Source organism: Helianthus annuus, chromosome 13 (genome assembly GCF_002127325.2).
Source record: "Helianthus annuus cultivar XRQ/B chromosome 13, HanXRQr2.0-SUNRISE, whole genome shotgun sequence".
Lineage (NCBI taxonomy): Eukaryota > Viridiplantae > Streptophyta > Magnoliopsida > Asterales > Asteraceae > Helianthus > Helianthus annuus.
Window position 1 is genome coordinate 54983130 of NC_035445.2, and position 21923 is coordinate 55005052.

The 21923-nt window shown below is 38.4% G+C and overlaps 1 protein-coding gene and 1 long non-coding RNA gene across 11 annotated transcripts; both read right to left on the bottom strand.

The window, feature by feature from the left end:
• Positions 1–7433: 7433 nt before the first annotated feature.
• On the bottom strand, positions 7434–12933 carry LOC110897824. 10 transcript variants are annotated; one of them, XM_035981566.1, is made up of 9 exons: positions 12795–12933; positions 12278–12386; positions 11913–12013; positions 11136–11197; positions 10981–11010; positions 10669–10882; positions 9461–9609; positions 8002–8748; positions 7434–7823 (listed from the first exon to the last, which is right to left on the bottom strand). In XM_035981566.1, exons 2-7 carry the CDS (start codon positions 12303–12305, stop codon positions 9583–9585), a joined length of 462 nt encoding a protein of 153 aa, XP_035837459.1. In that variant the 5' UTR covers positions 12306–12386; positions 12795–12933; the 3' UTR covers positions 7434–7823; positions 8002–8748; positions 9461–9582. The 10 variants fall into 10 exon arrangements, with proteins under 10 accessions (XP_035837459.1, XP_035837458.1, XP_035837455.1 ...); XM_035981565.1 differs by having other exon boundaries at positions 8002–8753; positions 9437–9609; XM_035981562.1 differs by having other exon boundaries at positions 11118–11197.
• Positions 12934–13023: 90 nt separating this feature from the next.
• On the bottom strand, positions 13024–13817 carry LOC110897825. Its single transcript, XR_002568975.2, has 3 exons — positions 13350–13817; positions 13178–13222; positions 13024–13094 (listed from the first exon to the last, which is right to left on the bottom strand). It is a non-coding gene; the product is annotated as an uncharacterized LOC110897825 (long non-coding RNA).
• Between the last annotated feature and the right edge of the window lie 8106 nt (positions 13818–21923).

Here is a 21923-nt window from a genome sequence, read left to right on the forward strand (position 1 = left end):
TGCTTACCTTTGCAACTTTTTGTTCACGTTAGATCCAGTCTCTGTGTTCAAGAATCTCATGCTAAGACCGTCGGATGTGTGTTAAATAATATTACTAAGCCTATGGTGATTTCATTACATTATATACAATAATATATTTTTTCCCCTCATTTTTATAAGGTGAGGGTATTGATACACCCCTACTTTTCAAGTGCACCCCCTCCCCCCGGAGGTGGCATATAGGGCAATAAGGGGAGTATATAGTGTGAAAGCAATTAATGTGCCAGAAAAAAGGGTTTTGATAAGCCTCTCATTGCCCTATGAGAGGCGTATAAGGTTGTGGTAGTTGGAACATTAAACCCTATACGCCTCTCGTTGAGCAATGAGAGGCTTATCGGCACGACTTTTGATGAATTTAAGGTATAATTACTGACACGAAAGGAGTTCAGTCTGAAAAAGCGTGAAAGTGACCCATATGACCCTTATCGACATATACGACCCTTATCGACATATACGACCCTTATCGAGCCAAAATGTTTATTTACCCAAACATACGGGATTTATGGCTTTCAAAATTTTTCAAACTCACAAAATACCGATAAAATGATGAAAATTCTTAACTAAAAAATTTGGTTGAGACCTTGAAGCATAAAGATGTCGTTTTGGGACATTGGTAATATTTTTGGCGAAGATTCGAACCAGTCGTACGTCTCCGAAAGCGTTTGGTTATCCGGCATTGATCGAGGTGAGGAGGAGGTTGTGTCCATGCCTCGTTGTGATGACGGGGGTGTGCGACCTGTGTTACCTGACTTGAACCAGGTGTTTATAGATGAGGGGGAACCATCTTACATTGCCCAAAGTTATCCGCGACACGAATACGGGACTTACGATTCGTATACGGAAAACAAACACAAGTTAGAGTATGAGGAAGGTGCAAAGGAGTATGAGAAAAATGATAACGAAGTCGAAGAAGGTGCTAACGACTTTGAGGAAAATGATAACGAAGTCGAGGAATGTGCTAAGGACTTTGAGGAAAATGATAACGAAATCGAGGAAGGTGTAATGCACTTTGAGGAGGGTGTTGACGACGACGAACCTGCTAACGAGGAAGGTGTTCACGACGACGAACGTGCTAACGAGGAAGGTGCTAATGATGAGAAAAAAACAAAAAAGGTATGACATAACCGTCAATTACGTGTTATTCGTTTTATATAATGTTGATATAATTTTAGAGTGAAAAAAATGATTTTGTATACGTGTTATTCGTATGTATATAATTTTTATTAGGTAGGAGAAATCTAGAAAATGTTTGACCCGTCCCGACCTTAACCCGAACCCGACCCGAAAATTGTGTCATACATATTAACCCGATTTCGTTATCATTTTGGTGAAATATTATAGTTATATATAGTTTTTATTAGGTAGGAGAAATCTAGAAAATGTTTGACCCGTCCCAACCTTAACCCGAACCCGACCCGAAAATTGTGTCATACATATTAACCCGATTTCGTTATCATTTTGGTGAAATATTATATATGTTCTGGTGAAATATTTTGTTAAAAATAGATTACTTAAGCTTGTAAATGAATCGAACGAACACGAACGAGGCATGTATACTGATTAAAAATAGAAAATGTATGACACGAAATTTCATACCAACCCAAAATGTGTCATACATATTAACCCGAACCCGATGTTGAACCCGAGTTTTTTTTATTGTTTTTTCGAGAAATTAATATATTAATTTCATTTATGTGGATTTCTAACGAGCCTTTTTTTTGAGGTATTTGGGTCACTTGAAGAATTGAAGAATTTGGTATACAAAAGAGAAGTTGCGAAAGGTTACGTTATTGTGACCCAACGAACGAGGAAAAAAGGCGAAGGTGCGTCAACAAGGACAGTGAAGATATGGTTGCAATGCGATCGTGGCAGTGAACCCAAAAGTAAAGCATCTGTTCGGCGTTCCGGTAGAAAAAAGGTTGGCTGTCCTTTTAGTCTCTGATAGGGAAACTTGACTCAAGTAGTGGTAATTGGAGCCTTGCGGAGAAGAAAAACATTCACAACCATGAGCCTGCTGAATTTCTCGAGGGCCACGCGTTTGCTAGAAGGCTGACCCCGGACGAAAAATCACTGGTGGAGAGACTTTATCTGCAAAACATGGAGCCTACAAATATACATTTAACCATAAGAAATCAGTACCCACATAGCGTGTGCATTCTACAAGACGTACATGATGTGTGTAAAATGCAACATATAAATTACATCAAATGAGGCATAAAACTAACCCTTTTTAAGTACTAATGTTGGAAAAAGAGTGTTTTTGTCTTCCTTTTGTATTTTCAGGATGAAATGAGCTCAAATACACAAAAAAGCAAAAAGACAGCTAATTCTAGCATAAATACAAGAAAAGGAACAAAAGTAGATTGCCCGAACCCTCAACGGCATCCTCCCAAGCAAAGAAGAGAAAACAGAAGATTGAACACGCCCCGTGCTCAGCCAGCACGGGGCCGTGCTCAAGAAGCAGCAGAAAAGACAAACCTGTAGAAGCTTCTATTGCCCACCACGGAGCCGTGTCCAGTGAGCACGGGGGCGTGGCGAAAGTACAGCAGGCGCATTAATTGTAATTGCGAATTACAATTAATGAAGAGAGAGAGTGTCAGACGGGCACGGGGGCGTGTCCAGCGGACACGGGGCCGTGCCCAGCCTTCTGTTCAGCCTATAAATAGGAGTGCTTGGTTTCATTCCAACTCATCCCTTGGCACACCACCTCTCTCACACTTCATCCACCACCCACCACCACCATAACACCATCATCCACCACCATCATCCATTGTCCATCGTAGAGTGTGTGAGTCGTCTCGGGATCCAAGATTGATAGTAAGAGTTCTTGACAATCAAGGCCATGTTTGCCTAAGTCTCTTACATCACTTGGTGAAGACAAGTGTTTAGTATAATATTTTTTATTTTTAATCTTTTGCACTTTTTATTTGGTTTTGTATTAATGACTTTAATAACTAGTTACATATGTTGAAGGTGATCTTTCCTTATCGTTTGTCCGTGGTGTCTTGGCATTATTTTATTGTCTATATAAAATAAAAGATTTTCACCATTCATGTCTCCACGGTCTATATGGAGGTATGTTGGCTACCTGGTCGGGGGTTAAGGGAACGGTTTGGTAAGGGTCTTGCCCTTGTTCAGCGTTTAGAGGTCCTGCAAGGGACCTGGGTCAAATTTAGTAAGATCTCCTTCAATGCCCATAGGTATTGGATGGCGGGGATCCAAACTCTTTGACCCTCTCATAAGTTAACTACTATTAATACTATAACCCAGCTATTTAGGATTGTATCCCTCCTGACTCAGACTACTTAGCCGAGGGTAACGTCACCGCCAAAAGCGGGGCCAACCATAATTTGCATTAATAACTTAATTCATTATCTTCCAATAATCCAACCCTTTAGGATTGTATCCTTGCTGACTCAAACTACTAGGTTGAGGGTAACGTCGCCTCCAAAAGAGGGGCCTACTACAATAACTAAGATAATCTCTTAAACAAGTGCAAAAGTGCGAAAATAATCAAAGGTTATACTAATACACAAGTCGGATCCAAGTGATTCATCTTGTCTATCTGTTTTTATTTTATTTTTATTTTTCAGCATTTAGTTAGTTTTTATTTTTCTAGTTTAAAAACCTTTTCTAACCTTTTTGATTTGATTAGACGTTGAGGATAAATCGGTACTAAAAGCTCTTGTGTCCTTGGACGACCTCGGTATCTTACCAACACTATACTACGTCCACGATGGGTGCACTTGCCCATATGAGTGTTTAGTGTTAGTGAATATCGTGTTTTATAAATTTAAAACTTGGCTAAAAGTGTAAAAAGGGCTTAAAAATATACATCAAAAATATATCACACTTCACGCACATCAAGTTTTTGGCGCCGCTGCCGGGGACACAAGGATTTTAAGAAAGTTAGGAATCAACTGCCTAATCATATTTTTTTTTCTTTTTAATTTTTTTAGGATTTTCTTAGTTTTTCAGCTTCTGCAGAGCTCAGCACGGGTCGTGCCCGCTGAACACGCCCCCGTGCTCAATCATTGGAACTGGCAATCCTGTTTTAAGTCAGACAGTAAGCTGAACACGGGGCCGTGCTCACTCAACACGCCCCCGTGCCCAAGATTCTCTTACTGAAAACAGAACCGTTAGATCTCGGCGGTTGGTAACTTCTGACATAAACATGAGTGATAGTAATTCTTTTTACTTTCGGCACTCTTATGGTATGTGGTGTCAATTATGTTGAGGCGAACATGAAGAATTAAAATGTTACTTTCTAAATTACAGGCCCCACTATATAGACCCACCAATTCCTTATAACCTTAAGAGGGGCGAAAGTAAAAATAAGCACTATCTCTCCCTCGAATGCGCCCAGCCAGATATTCTGTCACACCCCGAAATATCAGAGCTGGCGTGACTGGACCGGTATCTTCATTGCACAGCGGAAGCAAATAAGCTAAGACTTCTAGAAAAAAGAACGCCGCTAAGTACTCGAATTCCCATAGGTTCTCCTATTCCAACCGTTCCATAGTTTTGAAAATGCAACCTGAGAAAGAACATGCGAAAAAGTCAACATAAAGTTGAACGAGTTCATAGTTTGTTTTGAAAAGATTTAAAATAAATCTTTTTGATAACCGGTTTAAAAGTTGTTGAGAAAGTATAGTAAAATCATTTTCTCGGCATGATATATGAAAGTTGTGAGTCTAGCCCACGAGAGTCTTTGTAAGCAGGACCAACTCGTCCTCTTACTTGTACATAAGTTGAAAACATTATCAAAGTTTGTAAATACATGTATTATGAGTTTGCGTCAAATGAATATTAAAAACATTTGAAAGTTATAGTGTTGTAAGTTGGTATGTAAAGCGTCTATGAACATGTTGATCATTAATGTTTCGCGAGGACATTAACATATGCGACGACATAGGAGGTACTCAACCCGCGTCGGCAATTTAAGTGTCGAACTCTCGACGCTGGACACAACAGCACTCTAAGTGGTCACCCATGGACCGTGAGTGGGGCTCGCCCGTACCCATTAGATCTAACCTTTGTTCCTTGGTCCTCAAAAGGATTAATGTCACCTCAGTTACAGCCTATGCTCACATGATCTAAGAGTTCATTCCATAACTTAGTCATACCTAAGTTTGACATGTATTTCCCCCCGAAAGTTGTAAACCGAAACGTTGAAAGAAAAAGGGGACATGATCTCACTGAGTTGTCTCGTTTTTCGTACGCAGGCCAACCCAGTCCCGTTGTTGTAACTAGGACATTCTCGTCACTAGTCATGAAAATCATGCACGTTTTGTAGAACCGGTATGTTTAGTATAATTCGTTCGTAAACTTTTCGAGTTTGTTGAAATTCAGTTGCAACATAGTTTATAAATATGTGTTTTCGTTCATCGAAATAGTGTTTTCTTTTGCAAAAACTTGCATGTCTTTCCACCCCCGAAAACATTTATAAAAATGTAAAACAGTAAAAAGTGGGAGTTATGAACTCACCTCGATATCCTTGTGCAAGATAAACTGACTTGAATCATAAGCTTGCTATGTGTATGCTAGCAAAATCAAATGTCCAAAATAATTTGCGACCTACACGTGTCCTAACTCATATAAGACACTAAGGTCCATGAAATATAGCCCTTGCATATGTGTTGGTCATATTCAAATCATCCAACTAGCTAGTTTTGAAATAAGTATTTTCGTGTTTTTAGCATGACATGCCGACACGTTGGTGATTCGTTCCAAATTGACAATATATATACACACACACACCAAATTGTATATTTATAATAATAATATATCGCCATTATTACACTCGTAGTAGTTTTTGACTAAATCATATCCGGGTATAAAAGTAATTATACTTTTAACCCGGTTCAACGACAAACAGTTATATACATAAAAATTGTATCTTTGTATTTAGAGAATAACTCTCATACGACAAATATTTATGTACAAAAAAAAATGACAAGTTTATATTTGTTTTGTTCAAAGTCTACACTTGTTTATATAAATGGTAGAAATACTTCCATAATATCAAAGATATGAATTTAATGTCTTTATTACTTAAAATTATGTCATTTAAGTTTCTATGCCTTTTTCTTTTACAAGAATCGTAGCTTCATACCAATTTGTCATCCACATTTGTAAGGCTTTATGACATCATAAATACATATTAATTACAATTTATTCCAACAATTCTTTCAACTTTATATATATTACGTTGTATTCATGCATTCATGCAATTAATTCTTATATGTATATAAGACTAGCTTAAGACCCCGTGTGTTACACGGGTGGCCTCAAAAAAAAAATATATTATTTAACGGTGTTTTCATAAATCTTTTAATGAAAGATTTGTTTCAGTATTAGTACTAAAGCAAATATAAAATTACACTTAATTAAAATAAATGAATATGAAATGTGACTTGGACGTTATGGCTTCGGCACATATGGTTTGTTTCTTTTTATGACCCGTTACATGACCAAGCCCATTTGCAACAGATCGGTGTCTATGGACCACAACCACCCTGGCTCGGAACCCATAACCCCACTGTACGTGTGTTATATACAATATGTGTACCAAGTAGACCAAACATGTATGCGCGGTTTGATCACGACCCGAATTACAACACAACGTTCATAGACTGACGCAACAAAAGAAAAAAAAGGTGACATTTAAATGATTCAAAACGATAACTCATCAAATGTAATTATAAACAGGTGTGATGAAAAAGAATAATTATAAATATAAATTTTAAAATGAAACAAATGTTTCGCTATTTATGTAAATATTAAATTATAATGAACTGATAGTTATGTAAAGTCAATCTTGACTTTGTTTATCAATAATTGATGCATAAAGGGGGTTGCCCAACTAACTTATCAAGTAATTCATGCAATCGAATTACGTCTTTATACCCGTGAGCTTCACGGGTTATGGTTTGTGTTAAAAAATCTATATCTATAAAAGTTTTTTTTTATATGATTTATAACCTGATATCTTTTCATGCTAAGACCCATGTTTGGCAAACCTTACCAAGAAGAAAAAAAAAAGTTACTCAAAGTAAATAATATAATATTTAATAGTGTTTGACATATACTTTGAAATGATAAAAACGTTCCATTGCTTATGTAACTATTAAATTACAATTACTTATGTAACTTATAAATTACAATGAACTGAAAAAAAAGAATACGGAAAAATCACAAGTCGTTAAAACCTATTCCCATTATCATTCTATTATACGTAAACCCATACCCATAGTGATTGCAAGTTACAAACCAATAGCCCCCTTAAACTTCAAGATTCATACAACACTGTACATGAAAACTGCTAACATTTCGGTGTTTATCTTCTCAAAATCAGCATAACGGTCTTTAATTTGATTATCATACAGCTGGAATAGAACAAAGAGAGTAATTTTAACAACTATTGTGAAATTCAATAACTTTTCGACAATGTTTTTGCGACCATTGAAACTTTATATAAAATATATATAAAAAGATAATGGGTCAAACAAATTTAAAGTTGGATGATGGAGAAGAAGACATTTAGGCTATTCAAAGTGTACCCGTTCAACCTAATCGGACCAAATCGGACCTTACACAGCCTTGTTATTTTCTTCATCATCATTCCAAGCAATCACTTCATCTCGTATCTCCCCTTCTTCCATTTCACCCACACATTTTACCTTCTTCACACCCTCTTCATCACTTTCACCAATCATCATCATCCTCCTCCTCTTACGAATCATCATCACTACTCGGACCACTACCACTTGGTCTAAGGTGTGCTGGATATAAGATTAAGGTCTTGTTTAGAGTTATCATCTTCAAAGCATTAATAGGAAAATGAAAAGTTAATAAAAAAAGTATGTTCAAATGAACTCTCAACTTTGAGGTATCTATAGACTAATTTACGTTTAAGCTCAGCAACTTCTTTGTAAACAACATTTGTCGTCTTATTAATACCTGGATTTTAGCTGAATCTTTTTAGAATCCCCTGGTACGAACACTCCTTGACTTGCTTTAAAATTGTAATAGCCAACGTATACTTCCAACTAAATTGCTTATCATTCCGCACACTCCAAATTGACCACATAGTCAACAAAAACTTGGCGTAAAAGACCTGTTTCTTGTTCTTCTCCACGCCTAATGTTCTGCAGTGATTTAAGATCTGGCCAACTGACTCGTAAGTAACTGGGGTAGGGACGTTCAGCCAAACACATACCAGCCACCACACCAATTTGGCGAAGCAACACCAAACAAAGAGATGGTCTGGAGTTTCAAGATAAGTGTCGTACAAATTACACCTCCCGTCACAAACATTCACATTATGGATTGCCAAGGCCGCAACAGTTGGAATGCTCCTGGTACAGGCCCTCCAAACGAAGCAATTAACCTTCAAGATTGCCAATTTACTCCATGAAAACGTTGCATTACTTGTAGCCCCGTCAAAACTATCTTCCAGGATATAGCGCACCAGTTTAACCGAAAACCCCCCTTGTTGTTACCTATTTTCCACAGCCACTTGTCGTTGTCGCCATTGAAAACCTGTTGCCACAACATAGCCAGAAGTTGTTCCAACTCATCTCTTTCAGCCAACGACTGCACAAGACTTTTCCAGCCACTTCCCAGCAAACAACCAAACTTGTTTTGACATAATAATCGCAGACCCGCGCCGTTTTGTCCCTGGCCTTGTTAAACAGAAGCGCGAACCTGTTCTGACATAATAATACAAATGTTTTATTAGTATTACATTTTTTTTAACTTTGTAACATTAAGAAATAAAATAGAAAAAATTAAATAATAGAAAGAGGAAGATAATCTTGAGCTCATAGAATTGTGATACGTGATGCAAACAATTATTATATATTGGGTATAGATGATCTTAAGAACTTACCAATCAAACTTTCTGTTACTATCCAATATCACATAATACTCATTAAGGTAATTAGATGATTATTAATGATCCAATCACCCCTGAGGTTTTATATTTGCTAGTTTCATCCAAATATTCTTCAACTTAACAGAAAAAGTAAACTAAGTTAGTGGTTTAGGTGAAAATGGCAAAAAATGCCAAATGTGAATGGCTGTTTGGAAAAGTAATTTTGGATGAAACTGGCAAACAGGCCTAAACCTCAGGGATGATTTTGGCAATTTACTCAAAACAAAAAGAGACAATCCTTTAAATACCTATAACTACTTCTAGTTTGACTGGTTTGAGATGAGAGAGAACCTAAATCTATATATAGAACCAAATGGTGTTTACTACATGAAAAATATAATGCAGGTAAGCATTGTTTATATGTACGCACTTGTTGCTCAAGATTTGTTAAATATGCTTTTTTTTTCTTAAGCACCTAGCAGATTCTGTATTCAAAACCATCCTTAAATCATAACTAACCTTATTAAAGTAGGACTGACTAACCTTCCATTCTTAGACATAAAAATCTTGATAAAACTTCCACCTTTTATGCTTTTTAACATCAATCCGATCATTGCTTACATGTTGCCCCAACCACAATGTTATCCCTTCGATTTGGATTGGCATCAGAAGTTGGACTTTTCACTGGTCAACTATGAATACATCAGCAACTAACAATATCAGATCCTTAAACCTTTTATAGTCAATGAGAAAACTCTATTCTTGTTGGAGCTGAACAATTTAATCATAAACATAATATAAGAGGTTGCTAAAATGGGCTGGTTGGGTACCGGGTCGGAATGGTTTCTGGTGATAACAAATAAAGTTTAATACGGGTCAAAACAAATCAAGTTGCTTGGGTGGGTCCACAAACATCCACTTTTTCGTTTTTATTCTCGAATCATATAAATTTAAAATGTATCAAATATGATTAAGTAAATCGTTTTTATTCTCGAATCATATAGATAGCCGAAGACCTTATAACACGATTAAAGAGCCATTATAGCTTCGATCTATTTCTTGCAACTACTTCAAATGCATTGCCCTGTCTAGTTAATTGAAGTTACATAGATATGGATATTTTAATGTATTCATGCAAGTGTATGTACACATATATTATTTATATTTAAAGGAAACATAAAAAGAAATGACGTTTAAAATAGCAATTAAGAAAATAAAATAGTGGAAAATGACATTCATTCTTTATTTTAAGAAATAAATCTGAACAAAACACGTATACACCTATGCAACAACAAACATTTAACATTAAACCTAGTATCTTTGGGGTTTTATACCATATTAGTAGGCTTCAATCGTTTTAGTTTATCTATTACCGGTACCTGATTAACGATCTAAATACCAATTGGTTTAGGATATCAATTTAGTCCAAGACTTTTAGAAAGGGAGGGTTTTTCAAAAAGCTTGCGGCCCGGTTCGTAGCTCGCTCGAAAAAATTAAAAAAACCTAGCTAAAAAAACTCGATTTAAAACGACGTGAGTCGGGCTGGCTCATTTTGGAACCAAGCCGAGCTCGAGCCAAGCTCGGCTCAACTCATGTGCCAAAGTTATATCCTACACTCACCAGGCATTCTTTTTACCTTTGAATACATGATTCAGAGACAATTTTCATCAACCCCATCCACCAAAAGATGCATTAGATTATATGAAAAAACAAAAGAGTATATTAATGAAAAATGAGCACACATAACTTACCAGGAGCAGATTCAACACGAACGTTTTGACCGGATGTTGCTTGTTGGGGATGGCTTTACCCTTTCTTTGTTCCCACTGCTTAATTTTATAGTTTTTGCCTCTTGATTTTGTGACTGAGGCTGGGAGCTTTGGAGACGTTGGTTCTTGTATGTTTATCAAGTTTGCAGGACCTAAAACAATAGAGATTAACTGGCGTGAAGAGCATTGATGGAACCTATAGATACAACACAAATGTATATAAATATTAACTCAAGATAACTGCACAAAAAACCAAAACTCAAAGCAAGAAGCAAGGAGTTCTTAGATGCTTACTCATGGCTTATGTTGAACCATGAGTCATCACTGCAACCAAAATAAAACGAAGAACATTAAATTTAGCAAACAGAATATAATCAACAAAATTATCCAGGCAATCTATATATCCTAGCGTAACAGGAAGATGCAATAACTAAAGAAAAAAGAGATACGTCTCATCATTGGTCGAATCACAAACGCTGAGATCCGCCCACATCGGCTCTTCAATTTCTTCCTGCACAACACCGGTTAAACAATGTTGAAAAAAAACTAATGATAGGATTAAGAAATTTACCAGTACCGTTCTCATCATATCTCTGTACTAATCAAGATTAAGAAAAAAAACTAAAAAATCCGATAAAACTAAACTAAAGTAAACTAAACTAAACCCTAGGCGGTGGATTTGTACAAATACTTGATTAAATTGAAACACGCTATGAAAAAAATGATGAAATGAGGAACAGTAATGATAGGATGTGTTACCAGAAAGTTCCAATGATCTAAGTCATTGATGGCACCAGGTTCTTATTTCTTAAAAATATCAAGAATCCTCAAAACCCAAAACAATTTCTTTAAACAACATTTTCATTCATCAATTGTATTCAAGATTTCATGTAATCAAACAAACGTAGCCCACATCTCAAATCAAATCACCAAAACCCTCAAAACCAAAGTTCAAAATTTTATTGAATCACCACTATAAAAAAATCACACTACTCCCAAAACCTAAGTTCAAAAACTCATCCAATTACCAGAAACACAAAAGGGTATTCTAAAGATTCAAAATCTTGAACAACAAAGAGTCAAAAGACTTAACCTTACCTTTTTTCGTTGGCAACAAAATAGGATGAATACGATAAAACAAAATCGTTAAGAGAAATCAAATTATAAAATACATAATCAACAAATTTTAAAATCATGTGCAACATATGTTGAGAAATATAGCTAGCCTGTGCAACAATGTTGAGAAATCTAGCTAGCCTGTGCAACAATCCCCATCCCAAAAGACTAATTGCTCTTTGGTCCTCTTTAACCCAACGGGTGGTGCCTCCTGTAAAAACATTTTTAAAATCCACATACAACTTGTTCAAAAGGTTGATACAACACATTATGTTCTCTTCATTTATCCAGGGAAACTAACTATTATAAGTAACTTATTTCATCTTTTTTACTATGGAACAGCTAAATATGATATTATGATATTTGGGCTATCACTACTTCATATGTTCTCATACCATATAAATAGCAACCAAATGATGAAAATGCTTTAATGATATAACCCTTTTCTACAATCATTAGAGATGGTAGGACCTACCTCTTAGGTCGGCTTCGGTCTTCAACATAATCCATCACTCCACTTGGTTCGGGGAACATCTCCTCAGGGCCTCGAAAGTCAATGTTTGCCTGCTCATAGTTTGTGACTTCTGCCACAAAGTAAGTAATATCTATTATACAAATATACCTATAATATTACAGGACACACTACCAAAGTTGCAATGGAACATGTCATATAGTTCAACTGGTGTCAAACTGTTCTGTTTTAAGGCGCATATATTAGTGGGGTCGGGTCCACAATCATCGTTGTTAATCTCTCTCACATATAAGAAAACAACAACAACAACAACCAAACCCACTAAATCCCACAAATAGCAAAACTATCGACAACAATAACAACCAAACCCAGTAAATCCCACAAATAGCAAAGTTATCGATAGGGTAGGGTCTGAGGAGGGTGAGATGTAGGCAAACCTTACCTCTATCCCTAGAGATAGAGAGGCTGCTTCCATCTCACATATAAGAAAATGATGATGTGAAAAATAAATACAGCTGACCTTGAGGGAGAGTGTCTTTTTCACTTCCTCCATTCTCTCTTCGGCTTCTTTTTTATGCTTCTTGTCCAGCTCACTCATTGTGTCAGCCCATTTTATCTTATCTTGAATTGTGATGAGTAGATTATCTGATGTACTTAACCTATGAAATGGCAAAACATGTCAAAACAATGTAATAATATTATTACATACGATATGCACAAATAACAGTAAAAAAAATGACTAAAGTTACCAGTTTGATAATGTATGTATCATACTCCCCAATTGTCCAGGCCTTAGATCCCTCCCGGCTGCAAATTGCACCTACAACAATAACATATAATATAAAAAGATGCATGAAAAACAATAACCACAACAAATTATGCAAAGTAGATGCTAATTCACACCTGAAAACATCTTTGCAACTGATCCAGTTTGGACCTGACAATACCCTATCGAGATAGAAAAAAAAAGCGTAAAATATAATTTTAGCAACATAAATCTTCACAACTTATTCACTCGAGTAAGAATATAAAAAGTTAAAACTGAGACAATTTTATAATCATGGGAGGTACCTACCACATACATGCACTCATTGATCAGGAAATCTTCAAGCTACGGACGTTTATAACATCCAATTCTTGCATCAGAACATGCAATTCAAGCTCACGGACGTTTATAACATCCAATCGTTAAGAGAAATCAAATTATATAATCAACAGTTTTGATCTAAAAGGCGAACAAATCGCACACTTTATAAACCCTAGGTCGTAAATCAATCTACCGATTCAGTAACTCTAACCAATTTGATAGAAAAAAGAACACATACATCAGATTATTGTTCAAGATCTAGATGAAATCGAATGATGAAAGCGTACCTTTGGAATCGCCCAAGTAGAATATGGAGGGATTTAGGGTTCTTGATTAGAAGAAGAAGCTTCAATTTCAATTAAATAGGAGAATAAAAAAGGAAATTCAGAGGGACGACCGCGTGAATGAAAAAGAGGAGAAATCAAAATCCCGCTCAAAACCAATTATCAGGCTTTAGAGCATGTACACATCATCAAAATGATTGGCTAAGAATAGCCCTTGTGGCCTAAGAGAATTCATTTAGTATAATAGATAGATGCGCTTTTCTTTTATGAACTTTTCATTTACCATCTTTTAAGGTTTTATAACTCAAAATTATTAGTTTTATGCTATATATAAAACTAAAGGGTTTTTTTTTTAACAACTCTAACAGTACCATATATGTGCAAACTATTCTAAAGCCCAAAATACTTATCAATCCTCATGTACCCATTTCTGTGAACCTCTAGGTACAACTCTCATGAGCTGACTTATATTTTTGGTGGAAGGATCATGTTTAGCCAAACACATAAGTCTAAAGATTCATAGATTAGTAAGTGGAATAGCACGACTCGGATGATTTGACGTATAACCACACGGGAAGCTCAAAGGATAATCATAACAAACACTTACAAAAGTAAGCGAGGATGCGATCGAAAGACGAGACGGTGAATAACTCGAGTTCGCTTTCCGTGAGTGTTCGACTTGATTCTTGCGGATCGTGAAACTAGAGTGAGCTTGAACTAGACCACAAGGCTTCGAGAATGGTGTCGGACGGAAACCGTGGTGATACTCGATATATATGTAACCTGCTGGTCAGATTTAGAAGTTCATATATAATGGAAAATGGTATGTGTGAAAAAGAAATACTCATTTTCAAACAAGAATGAAGATGTAGACGGGTCAAGAGCATTTGACATGTAGATTACCTCCAAGTTATTTCAGCTCCCTGGATATTGTTCAGGCACATGATGGTTGCTCAAGAGTGACAAAAACAGGTGACGGATTTCACCACAAAACCGTGAATGGGCGATGTTCGACGTGCGGCTCCATCCTTGATGATCCAAGCCTATTTCTTGAACTCTAATAAGTATCTTTTCAGCCAAGTTCTACGAGTACTTCAATTGCATATAAAGAATTTGGGGAGAGATATAGAAACCAATAGAGAGAGAGGGATGAAGAAAGTTGAAGTTTTGATAAGATGCATTTAATAGAATGGGGGAAATGATGGCATTGTAGGTTTCAGATTTCAGAAAATCAATTTCCAAGATAGAATTGACTATTGAGTGAAGATCTAGCTAAGATCTAAAAAGTATAAAAAAAATGTGTTTGATGGGTGTGTACGGTCAAAGAGAGGAAAAGGAAGACTATCGGGAGAGTACCATGTCTCCAGCCATCGTGACGATGACGGCAACACGAGCAAGTAGTACCCCGATAATCATTGTGGCACATCACGTCGAAGAACGCACTCGAAGGCACGCGTAACTCGACCATCGCCCCGAATATTGGATATATATATACGTATATACAACCCTTTTGTGATTAATTATAATAAATAATTAAATAATTATATAAATATATGAAAATATGGCCCAAACAGTCGAAATCGCACCAAAAACGAGGACCAAGGGCTTCCGTACGGACGGGCCAGCCAAACGGCTGGGCCAGTCGATCGGACGGGCCAGCCGATCGGCTGGGCCGGCCGATCGGACAGAACAGCCAACCGGCTGAGCCGCCCGATTGGATAGGCCAGCCGGTCGGCTGGGCCGGCCGACCGAACGGGCCAACCGATCCGGCCCGCCTTTCCTCCTTTCCTCCTTTTCTCTCCTTCCTTTCCTCTTCACCCCCAAACACTTGTTGTTGCTGCTGCTACTCGACCAAGACGTTCCAGCCCCTTAATCTCTCAATTTCTCGCGATTCTTGTAAGTTTACAACTCAAATCTTGTACTTCCTTGATCTATATGCAATCTTTCATCTTCTCACCTTTCAAATCTCGACTTTTAACCGTGAAATCAACGGATTTGGAGTGTTCTAGGGTGATGTCACCATGGAGTTCTTCCAGGGTGATGTCATCCCATGAAGAACAACTCAGATTCGGATGGTTTCCATACAACTTTACATAAATCTCGTCTAAATCAATGTTCTCTAATCAAGCAGCCATGGATTTGAGTTGTTCCAGAGTGATGTCATCACGAAATTCTTATGAACTTCAAGTGTTGGCCTCATTCCACCAAGAACAACTCAGAACCAAGGGATTTCCCAAGAATAATCAAGGTTTTCACATCAGATCTATACATAAAAATGGTAGAAACAGAGCTTAGACCAACCTTCTACTCATTCTTAGTGTCGTGTTGGTCAAGGATCTGATTCCTACCGAAGAGATGACCAATTTCGGGTTAAACACGGAAAAACCGCCAAAAACGGCCAGTGCTGATGAGACGGGGTGATTCCCGGCCGTTAGAACAGGTCGGAATTGATGGGGTTTCAGTTGTTCAACATGTCACGACAACGTCTCGACCAAAACCGCCGAAGAACACGCGAAAATCGCCGAAAAACAGCTGGACAGGCTGGCCGATTGAGCGATCCATCCGAATGGGCCAGCTTCGATTCAATTTTTGTCCAATTTCACGTAATTCGATACCGTTTAACGCGTAACCCAATACTCATGAAATTAGTCTGAAATCAGGACATTCTCAGGCATCATCCCGTCAATCCAACCAAATACGCACTGTGAGTATACTTGACCCCTTTTTATTGAATTTTGGGTGTAACATACGTTCCTTATAAATCGAACCTATCAAACAAATGATTCATTTGGTCAAATTATCACTTGCGAATAACTGTTTGCATAGATATACGTGATGCTAGTTGCATGTATGCTAGGACTTATACTCGTGACGTCCCACCACGACTAGTATAGTACTATTTCGCCCGACGGGGTCTAGTTATGCCATCGAAGAGTCGAGCATCGAGGACTTAGCTGGTAGTATCAGTTTTGTGAGTATATATGTCGTGTATTATGTTTATGCATGTGGAAATTCGCAGCACTTTTAATCTACTATACTATTACATATCAAACCTGTATACTCGCAAATACTTTTGTATTGACAATGTTTTAACGTATGTTGCAGGTTTAGTCGAAGTCTACATCAAATCAAGCTAGGAAGTCTAGAAACTCACCTAAAATCTGGGTTGTCGGATTTGAATTGTTCGAGAGGACAAGAAATCTGTGATAACTTATGTGATTGTATTGTTTGTTAGTATGGAATAACAAATGTCACGAATATTATCGCAATATAGTTGTTATGGATTCTCTTGAGCAATCTGATTCGCCTAGTGCCGCGCCCCGATGATTCCGCCATCGGTTGGGGTGTGACAGATTGGTATCAGAGCCATAACTATAGGGAATTAGGCAAGACTCGACCTAGTCTGGGTCGACGTCTTAGAGAATGACCTAGTCTATAGTCTAAGCACCCACAGGCTGCCTCGTACGAACCCGGTAGGGTTTGTATTGCGCCTACTTGATGCTTCTGATCGAAATTGCAAAAAAAAAAAAAAACTATGACTTGGTATGAACCCCGCATACTACAACTTCGCACGAAGAAGCCTTTCCTAAGGCTGGAATACTACTTAGCCTTTCCGAAGGCAGACATAATACACATGTTTTCGAAAATACTCACATCTCACAACCGAGCGCTCCAATCGAGACCAGGCGTGAAAACCAATAACTCTCGATAGAATTGCTCACTCAGCGCATTTTTCTAGCACGAGAATCTTTCGTTGAGTCAGGAGTGACATCCATACCTCGACGAAAGCCTCCATTTCGAATTTCTAGTGTAGCTCTCGGATTCATTCGTTGAGCATAACCACAAATTGGGAACGAAACTGTTAAGTCAGGGGTGAAACCCGTACCTTAATGAACCGTTCCACTCCCTAAAATTTTTTTTTTTCAAAAAGCTCTCACCAGGGACTCGACCATCACAATGACTCGAGCCATGCGATGACTTGGAAGATGAATGCCATGAGCTGTATCCCAGTGGAAGCATAAATCTCCAGAGTCAACGCATGTGCACGAACTTGTTGGGTGTGATTGAGTTACCTTGGGTAGTCGACGCCTAAACACCCGAGGCACTCCGAGTACTTTACTAAGCCTTTGACTCGTCGGATATTACGATTTGATGAACTCAGTTACGTTTTATGTGTTTAAGATCATCCATATTCGCTCCCTGTTTTACAAAACGCACAACTCGCACAACCATCGCAATCCAAAACGAAGACCAAATGTTCGCAACAAAACTAATGTCTAAATTGCCCGATTTCTCTCGCATTTTCTCTCCCTCAACGCGTCCTCGCGCATTCTAAACCATAATATATGTGTGTAAGTATAAACTACAGCTATCTATATCTAAGTACAAACCAAAATATGGTGTGAGAATCTAGGAAGTTTCGTGTCTCCTATGTGAAGTCTATTTATATTGCACAATACATGTTTCGATCGCGCTCGATCGCATCGTAAACTCAAAATCATTATGATCGAATCTCATTCCAAATCTCTCTCTCTGTCTAGATGCCTTCCAACAACTCTATCTCGAGACGAATAGCTAGGAGAAGAGCCAAACGAAGCGCCGATAAGAGGATTGCATCGCTTGTGACCAAGGAAGTGGTCAAGCTCATTCCTCAAATTGTCGCTCAAGTGCACTCTCTCAGTAACTCCCGAGCCGCGAAGGACTCTAAGACGGAAGTGCCGCAATCTACTTTTCTCTACAAGCACTTCAAAGCCTGTGACCCGATGGAATTCACAGGTGAAGGAGGTGTGACCCAACTGCTCCAGTGGTTCGATTCTATCGAAGTCACTCTGCGACAAAGTGGGTGTCCCGATAGTTTCCGTACTACTTGTGCTACCGGGGTATTTCAATCACGGGCACTCGACTGGTGGACCGCCGAGCACAACAAACGTGGGATCTCCGCAGCTTACGCCCTCTCTTGGGACGAGCTGAAGGAACTCATGAAGGAAGAATATTGTCCTCCCCACGAAGTCCAGAAGCTAGAAAACGAATTTTGGGAAATCAAGCAAACCGAAGGTGACAATGCTGGCTATACCGCAAGGTTCAAGCAGCTTAGTGCAATCTGCCCAAGTCAAGTTGACACTCCAAGGAAAGCCATCGCGAAATACAATCGCGGCTTGCCTAAGTGTGTGGGTGATTTTGTCGAAGCTGCAAGACCTGCTACCATCGAAGAAGCCTACCTTTCAGCCGCAGAAATCAACAGCAAGCGAGTACTGGACGGATTCTTCTCTAAGAAGCCTGTCAAACAAGATCATCAAGCAATCATCATCAACCCTTCCGACGATTCTTCTGGCGAATCTGTCAATGGTTCATCTGACAACTCCTCTGAAGGTTCTTCTAAGGATTGCTCCGACAATGTCCCCGTCAAATCGTTAGGTGAATCCGACGACGATACCGCATCATCCCGAGAAGATCAACCCGACCGCAAACGGAAGACCGTGAGCCCAGACTCTTCAACGACTAGATTGCCGCAACCAGAACCTCTCCGAGCAGTCCCAGTTCAACCAAAACGTGCTTACAATGGGCCTCATCCCCTGTGTTTCACGTGCACGTATCATCACCCGCCAGAAGCAAATTGTCGCTATTGCACCAATTGCAACTGGTATGGTCATCGTACACAGCGCTGCCGCGCAGGACCGCAACTTTGAAGGAAGTCAGCATCAACCGCAGTCTCCGCAGGTGCCCCCCACAGCAACGTTAATTTGCTTCTAATGTTGTTGTAATAATACGACTTATCGCTATCGTGGAACTTATTTCATCGATCGTCGCATGTGGACTCTATTTCTCTTATACTCGAGCACCATCTAAACGCTAGCACTATGTACTATATAATGTATTTTACCCTTACAACACTCTTAGAATGAGGTAGGATGTACGTGTAAGGAACAACTAATCGCGGGTGCACACGGGATTATTTTGGTCAGTGCACGGAGATTGTAGTGAAGTTCTAATGGTGCTATAACGTTTAAAATCATGGTCAAGGGTCTTGGCCATGTAAACAAAGCATGACACCAAACCACGAGACATAAGTAGTAGGGGTAACGCAAGGTGTGCTTTACCATACTAACGAAGTTTCGTGAAGAAAGTGCCATATGGAGTTGGATGTTATTAGACCTATTATATTAATGTGGATATTTTCGACACAATACAAATCGATCGCAAGGTGTAACAAAACTAAATCGCATCACTGCGAGACTTTTCGTAAGGCTGCGTACGCAACGCAATTGCCACATCGATGGACTTAGGTAAGTTCACCTAGAAGAGCAATTGGAGCAACGCAAGACTGGTCGTAAGTCTACATCGTAACTCAATCGCAGTTTTGTAAGATCTATCTCGCAATCAAAATCACTCGATATGTGGCTCGAAAATCGCAATCGCATCATGTGTTTATCTCGTAATCTCTACTGTTGGTTATCAACTATTGTGTGAACCTCTATCGTTTGGGGTGGATCGCTTATCGTGGATCGCTAGACGAGTATCGAAAATCACTCTCCGCTCTTCACTTTAACGCATTTCGCGCCTATCTCATCACCGCGATACACATATCGCGTGTCGCTGTCACTTATCGATGTACGTGTTTTCTATGTTATGTTAGCACGCACGACCTCGCTTCACGAGACAAAACTAATGTCACACCCCGAAATATCAGAGCTTGGCGTGACTGGACCGGTATCTTCATTGCACAGCGGAAGCAAAAAGCTAAGACTTCTAAACAATGAACGCCCGCTAAGCACTCGAAATCCCGTGGGTTCTCCTATTCCAACCGTTCCGTATTTTGAAAATTTCCACCTGAGAAAGAACATGCGAAAAAGTCAACATAAAGTTGAGCGAGTTCATAGTTTGTTTTGAAAAGATTTAAAATAAATCTTTTTGATAACCGGTTTCAAAGTTGTTGAGAAAATACAGTAAAATTATTTTCTTGGCATGATATATGAAAAACTGTGAGTCTAGCCCACAATAGTCTTTGTGCATTGCACGAGAGAGAATGGGCCGAGCCCAAACGCACCTTTGTAAGCAGGATCAGCGCGTCCTCTTACTTAGGTATAATTTGAAAAACTTTACCAAAGTTTGTAAATCCATGTATTTGTGAGTTTACATCAAATGAATCTTAAAAACATTTGAAAGTTCAGTTTATAAGTAGGTATGTAATGCGTCTATGAACATGTTGATCATTAATGTGTAGCTAAGACATTAATATGTGTGCCGACATAGGAAGCACTCAACCCGGTAGACGATTTAAGTGTCGATTCACTTCGACAGGGACACAAAAGCACTCTAAGTGGCCGCACAAGGACCGTGAGTGGGGCTCGCCCGTACCCGATAGATCTACCCCCTGTTCCGTGGTCCTTAAAAGGATTAATGGTGCCTAAGTTAGCGCCTATTCGCACGTGATCCAAGAGTTCATTCCATAGCTTAATCATACCCTAGTTAATATGTATTTCAAAAGAAAAAGGGGGACATAAACCCATTGGGTTGTCTCGTTGTTCGTACGCAGAACAACCCAGTCCCGTTGTAGTAACTAGGACATTCCTGTCACTAGTCATGAAAATCATGCACGTTTTGTAAAACCGGTATGTTTGTATAAATTGTTCGTAAACCATTCGAGTTTGTTGAAATTTAATTTCAAATTGGTTTAGAAATGTGAGTGTTCGTTCATCGAAATATAGTTTAACTTTGCAAAACTTTGCATGTCTTTCCACCCCCGAAAACATTTATAAAAATGTAAAACAGTAAAAAGTGGGGGTTATGAACTCACCTGGACTTCCATGTGCAATGCTAGCCTAGCGTGATTCCGTAGTGTCGTTCCAAGAACATGAATTAGCTAGCGTGCAACTATGACATTCCTACGAAGGAATACTTATAAGTTTTCTAATAAAATAACGTAGTCAAACTACGTGTCCGAGCTCTACCGAATCGTTAACTAAACGATTCTATTAAGGTGCTATATTGATTTAGAATAACCATTCTATGGTTAATTGATCCCGTTTATAATAGGGATAAAACTAAGTTTCGAGATCCACTTAGTTTTCGAGTGATTTTGGACATATATATATTTATATCTATAAATATAAAATATATTTATTTAGCCGTGTTAGTTGTCGCATATGTGTACGGATAAAGGCGCGTCTTGTTGTGTCGTATATGATGCGGTAATATACCGTTGTTTTCGTAGGATGGGAATTAATAAATATGTATAAATATATATATTCGAAAACTTGATATTTGAAACGAATATAAA

Excerpts from the sequence above, each read along its gene's own strand:
- LOC110897824 (XM_035981556.1), bottom strand. The coding sequence starts at position 12,305 with ATGTTGAAGACCGAAGCCGACCTAAGAG. Across the intron at positions 11,011-11,117 it reads ACGTATCTCTTTTTTCTTTA|TGATGACTCATGGTTCAACA; the intron begins GTTATTGCATCT and ends TTTTGGTTGCAG. Across the intron at positions 8,754-10,668 it reads TCGTGTTGAATCTGCTCCTG|AACAGGTTCGCGCTTCTGTT; the intron begins GTAAGTTATGTG and ends TTATTATGTCAG.